At 51.5% G+C, this 6,272-nt stretch overlaps 1 protein-coding gene across 1 annotated transcript in view; it reads right to left on the reverse strand.

The window, feature by feature from the left end:
• Nucleotides 1-5,487, reverse strand: part of PPARGC1A (PPARG coactivator 1 alpha) — a 371,480-nt gene extending 365,993 nt beyond the window's left edge. The window contains exon 1 of the mRNA XM_040065895.2: nt 5,344-5,487. Coding sequence (XP_039921829.1) covers nt 5,344-5,430 — 87 coding nt within the window. The 5' untranslated portion in view covers nt 5,431-5,487. The remainder of the gene's footprint in view (nt 1-5,343) is intronic.
• Between the last annotated feature and the right edge of the window lie 785 nt (nt 5,488-6,272).

Raw genomic sequence — 6,272 nt, forward strand, 5'->3', positions numbered from 1 at the left:
TTTCTGCTTAGACCACATGAACATTTGACCAGCTAAGAACTCCCTGCCCTCTTCCTTCAGAACACATTGCTAGAACTACTGACATTCTCTCCTGAACAAAACTGTATTTTTGAAAATCCCATCTTATGTATGAAGCACTGAACTGCATTAGTTCATCACAGCCATAACTGTAACTCACAATCTGCACAGGAGTTTTTCCTCTAAAATAAGATACAACAATAATATCTTGCCCATTTTCTACATATGCTTTAAACTTGTGCTATTGTGCTCCACTATGTCACTATTTAGTTGCTCTTCTCCGGGGCATGAGAAAATGGTTCATTCCCAGTTTAAACCATGCTTTTTTTGTTAGATGAACCTGCCATCAGAATACACTTTTCAAAGCTACTGTGCTGAATGAGCAATTCAGACATTAATCTCCGAAAGAAAGAGAATCATGTTTAACAACATTTTAATAAAGTCCATTACCTGTTTTTAATAAACTACATCTTTCTCATTATCTTATCATTTATCTTTTGCTGGGATGTCAAGAAAATAGGTGTCTTCAGTTTCACTTTCATTTTTACTGATATTTTTTCAGCTTTGTGCACGAAAACCCCTTGGAGTCAGGAAAACTTCAAATCCAGAATTCACTGTTTTTTTAAAATTACAAAGTATTTTCTGTTCATATTACACCAGGATTGCATTTTGTTCTTAACTAATTTAGTTTTGACAGCCTTATTTTAATTTGCACAGATGTTACAGGCTCTGTTAAAATGTAATTGCAGCTGAATGATGGTATTATTCTATTGGTTTTCGCCACCAAATAATGTACAGCTATTGACTGAGTCTTCTTCCATTTAAGAAAAACATTTTCAAATACTATAAAGTGCACTGTCCAATCTTCTACAGATTGGTATCTCTCATTCAACACTCTCATAGACAGACATACTCTGTTTATGCTATACACGTGCACGGCATTAACACAAATTAATCTAGCATGTTTCCAAACCTGCACAGATTTTGTGTTCTACTACTCAAATAACATTAAAGAAAAAAAAAAATCCAGAAAACATGGAAACCAAGTCCAAAAGTCTATTTTGGTCCATTGCCCCTGAGAAGTGGTCACTGGTCATACTCCAAGTAAAAATACGCTAGGGCACTTCTGTCCCTGCTCATGTAAAGAGGCAACCCACAAGGTTGGCTCTTACCTTCGTCTTTCACTGACTTACTAATACACACAGAACACATTTTGTCCAAGTATGCTGTACCATGTACTGCTATGTTTGAAAGCACAGGACAAAGAAAATGGCGCCAGTTACTCAGTCCACACCTGAGAACTGCAGGGAAAAATCTCTGAAATAATGGCATCAACCAGGCAGCACACTCCTCATTTTACTTCTGTACTGCAAGGATTTTGAGGTCAAATTAAAATAAGTATCCAGATTTATGTGTTAGTCATAGAATTTCATTCACGAACTACTTTTCAAATTATTTTCAAGCACTTCCCAACCACATAGATTAGTAACACAACAACGTATCCAATTCTGAACTGGAGAATGAAAAATAACTAATACAAATACTGCCAGTTCAGCGTAGACAGGTTATGCCGAAAAATACTACTGCTCTTGCAAGGCTGAATACCTCATTGCTGTACTGAGATTCAGCTGTTCTTTACTCATGACTACTAATTAAGAAATAGAAGTAAAAAGATTTTCCAGAAGACACATTCAGGAAGGTTCCAGCAAAAATAAAGAACCAGAAGTAGAGTGACAGTCTGAAAATGAAGAATACAGAATAAATCGACGGGAAATCTGATGGGTATCCCTTCATCTCAGTTTTATACACCCTGGCAAGACAACACAGGTAAGTTTACGCAACCACAGTTCAAAGTTCCCAGGATTTAAGAGTACAAGTTTGACTATGGTAGAATTTAGCATCATGATTAAGTCCCTGTACTACAATAACTATAAAAAATACAATAAGCTTCAATCTTTTTAAAGTTATCCTTAGTAATATGAAGCCTTATATTCTGGAAGACTATCTACAAAATTGATTCAAAACAGATTTTCATAACGTTTCTAGACATGATTTCACCAATACAAGCTTTTTTGTGATACACATTGAAATTTAATATGCAATGGAAAAGCTCCTTCCAAGAATATTACCAACAAATCACACATATAAGCTTGTGCTTAAAAACGAACTAGAATAATGCACCAAAAATATAAAGACTGAAACACATCTCTCAAACTCCCTGAATTATAAAGCAAACATCATATCTCTCCTTTTACAGCTGCCAGACAGTATATTATGCTTCTAGAAGTCACTATTCTCTTTAACCTGACTGGTTCCATTGTTGAGTCATATTTTGATTACTTATACTCTCAATAAAGCCTTGAGATGCCAGGAAAAGATTCTTTTAGTAAGCTAGGGCTGAGTCGCTATTGATATTATACAAGGGATCCTTTTACCTCACATAAGATGTTGAGAGTGCATCATATTGATTTGGAATAAAAAACTATTTTTCCAGTAGTCAACCCATCTTCTTATCTCAGCACTTTTTTTTTTTTTCTTTTTTTTTCATTTTTCTGTTTGCTGTTTTGTTTTAAATAAAACAAATTCCATTTCGGCTATGTTGCTAAATTTAGTTAGAAGAAGAAACAGTCTGCAAGCTTTTTTTTTTTTCTTTAAACACAATTCAGGTAAAAACAAACAAACACGAATATGGCTGACAGTCAAGTCTGAGCCAAATCTGCTTCTTTAAGTGCTAAAACTTGTGAGAAAAATCTATTTGCAGCAAAATCCCATATTCATTTTGATTTCATATTCAGACTAACATCTACCGCTAATCCTCAGCTGATGAATTTGACTGATATAAATGGCAACGTAATACGCAAAAGATGAAAATAGAAAGGAGCCTTGAGCACCAGAAAGAATATGTGTCTTAAAAATTCTTCTCATCTTCGCCCTGGAAGCTCTTGCAAGCTCATCTGTTCGTCCGTCGTAATGCTATGTAATGATTACACCTTCTCCTTCGGAACACCTTCCCTAATCATGCATATTTAATTCAACTTTGTGTATATATCCTACAGTTTATATAGTTCTGCTATAAATAGACCTTCTGCATTCTGAATTATCTCCCGCGTTTTCCCTTAGATACCGTTCAACACTGGTATTTAGAACAGATCAGCTCTGGATTTGCCAGGAATTCTTCCTGCTTCCATTGTGATACGGCTTGCTCTCCTGAAAGGGGATGTAAGGGAACCTATCATTTCACAATGACATTCTTTCACCGAACTGTTTCGCTACAGAATGAAACTAACTTTAGATAAAGGAGCTGGTTTGAACCTGATTTTATTGTCTGCGTTCCTAAGCATTTTCCCCCTCCGATGGTTTCAAAGGAGTTTTCCCTGTGACTGCCTGCCTTTTATACCAGGCATGAGCCCTTCTTAAACCCCAGTGACTCGCACGGGTTCGCATTTAGCAGGACGATAATGCACGTTCTGTGTTCACAGAAGCACACTGGCACCGGCGTGTGCCCTCGGTACGTGCAGAGGAACACACACCCGAGCGGGCTCGGGAGCACCGGCCACCACGAGCCACTGCCAGCGGCGAGCTCGCCTGCAACTCCCGCCGAGCCGGCCCCGGGCGCGCCGAGCGCCGGGCCCGGAGCCCGGGCAGCCCCGCCGCGCTTCCGAGCGGCGGCTCCGGCCGCGCCCTCCCGGCCCCGTCACGGCCGGGCCCAGCGCCGCTGTCCCCGCGCCCCCGCTGCCCCCCGCGGGGCTACCAGAGAGGCTCCGGATGGCTTCGCCGAGCCAGAGGGGCTCCGGCGCGCCCGGGAAACGGCGTTTCGGCGCTGGCTCTACGCTCGATGCGCGTCTGGTCCCCACACGAGCCCCCCTCTTCTCGGCGCACGCCAGCCCGACTTGTTCCCCGCCGGGAAGGCTCTCCCGGCCGGGGCGGCACGCCCGGCAGGCAGCTGTACCCGGCACGGGGCGGGCGCCGGCCGCGATGGGCCCGGCGGGGCTCCGCTCGCTCCCGGGACACAGAGATTCGTATTTATTGATTCGGCTGCCTCGGACGAGCAGGCTGTCAGGGCTGCGGAGCCCCACCGCGCCCGGGCTCGCCGGCCGGCCGATGCCGAAGGGCGGCCCCGATCCTTGGCGCTTGCAACTCCCGGAGCAGGGAAGTGCGCGCGGCTTCTCCCTGCCTCGCCGTGAGGTGTAACCTCAGGTGTTAACTGCTAGTTTGGGGGTTTCAGTCTCCAGGAAATTGGGCTCGTAGGACTGCACGTTCTCCCCTGAGCTCGGCGGGCTCTGTCCCTCGCAGGGGGAAGAGGGGAGGTGACCCCCCTGTCCCCCCGCACCCCCGCGGGCACCACCGCCCGCACAGCTCGGGGCGTCTCTCGTCCGCTCTGCGGCCCGCTTCCAGCCGCTGTACAACTTTTCCTGTCACGCCAGCGCCAGAAAACCCCTTCCCCACGCACGCACGCACACACACACCGGTGTAGTTTATAAATGACAGTTGCCTGTAGACTTTCACCAGACAAGCAGCGGGGGCAGCAGACTACAACAGTCATTTAATTAAAGGCGCTTCGGAGGCTCCCAGAATAGCTCTCTACCTCTGAGGTGCGATTTCTGGTTTCCCCCCGCTCTCCCCCACCGCCTCGCCAGCCGCCCCCCGCTGCCCGAGCCCCGGCGCGGGCGGGAGGGACGGAGCCGGCCGGCGTTACCCGGCTGCGCGCTCCGCATTGCACAGTCATCAAAGTTAAGTGCGTGGAGGGGGGATCGGGGGTGAATCACGGGGAGAGACGGGTGAGCCGAACTATTTCCACCTAGGCAGGATCCGAAATTACGGATCTGAATGCGTACGCAGCCATTTCCGAGGGAGGAGGAAGCGGCTGCGGGGGGTCCCTCTCGCACGCAGCTGTCACTCGCACCCCGCTCCCCCCGCCCGGCAAACTCGCCCGGCTGCCTCAACGCGGTCCCTCGGTGCAGCCGAGGGCAGGCTCGGGGCACTCCAATCGAGTTGCCCCGGCTGAGCGCCGAGTTGCTCCCAGGCAACAAACACCCCTCCGCGGGCTACCGGCTCTCGTTCCTTAGACCTCCTCACGCTGCTCTTCCTCACGGGAGGGGCGGGGGCGGGTGGAAGGGGGCTGGAAAGCACACGGGAAGAGGCTCTTTTCTCTCATTTCTTTCTTCGGTTGATTTAAACCCCCCCCCCCCCCACCCGCAACACACACACGCGCTGAACAGAAACACTTCCAGACCCTTCCTGCACGCCCTGGCACCACCTTCGTTTTCCCCCGAGGAGCCGGGCGGGCGCAGCGGCGGCCAGCGCGCAGCACCGGCCCCCTCTTACCTGGTTGTAGGAGGTCTCCCAGGAGGAGGTGTAGTTGTAAAAGAAGGAGGAGAAGCAAGCGTCTTCCGACAGCCCGCAGCCAGCCATCCTCTGGGGGCAAAACCTCTTCGGGAAGGCACGAGCAGCCCTCGCAAACTCTTGCCTCTCGCGCGGTCGCTGCCGCCGCCGGCGCTGCCCCCGCGGAGCGGTGCCGACAGCTTCGCGCTGGCGGCGGCCGGCGCGGTGCGTGCGGGGGAGCGGGGCCGGCCGGCCGGCCGGATGGAGGGACGGGTGTAGGGATGGAGGCGCGGGTACCGCGTGTGTCTGAGCGTGCGAGCGCGGCCGTTCGCGGCGGCACCGAGGGGCCGGGGCCGGTCACGTGCGCGCGCTCACTCCGCCGCCGCCGCCGCCGCCGGGGACGGGCCGCGCTACAGACCCCGGCACCGGATCACCAGCGCCGGGCGCCCTCGCCATGCCCGCCCGCCCGCCCGCCCGTCCCCGCTCGACAGCGCAGCCCCTGCGCACGGGAACGAGGAGGCGCCTGCGGAACCTGCGGCCGCACCGCGGCGGGGAAGGAGCGGGCAAGTGGCGACGCGCGTCCTCCCCCGCCGCGCCGGGGCAGCGCCGCCGCGGGCGGGCCCGCCCCCCCGGCCGCGGCCCGGCCTCCGCGCCCCGCCCCGCGCCCGGCCCCGCCGCGCAGCGCGGCCCCGCGCCGCCAAAGTTGTCGCTCGGTTCGCGGCCGGGCGGGCACGGGCTCGACCCCGGCGCCGCAGCCCGGCCGCCGGCGCCTGAGAAGAAGGGGGCGAGAAAGCCGACGGGAAACTTCGCAAGAGCCGTCCTGACAGGTGCGATTTCCGCTGATTCCTCCTTTGGGGGATGTTTGCCTCGGCCCCGTTTGCAAGGAGAGGGAGAAAAATGGATTTTTTTTTCTCTTTTTTTTGTCCTTTCTT

The sequence above is a fragment of the Hirundo rustica genome, chromosome 5 (genome assembly GCF_015227805.2).
Source record: "Hirundo rustica isolate bHirRus1 chromosome 5, bHirRus1.pri.v3, whole genome shotgun sequence".
Classification (NCBI taxonomy): Eukaryota; Metazoa; Chordata; class Aves; order Passeriformes; family Hirundinidae; genus Hirundo; species Hirundo rustica.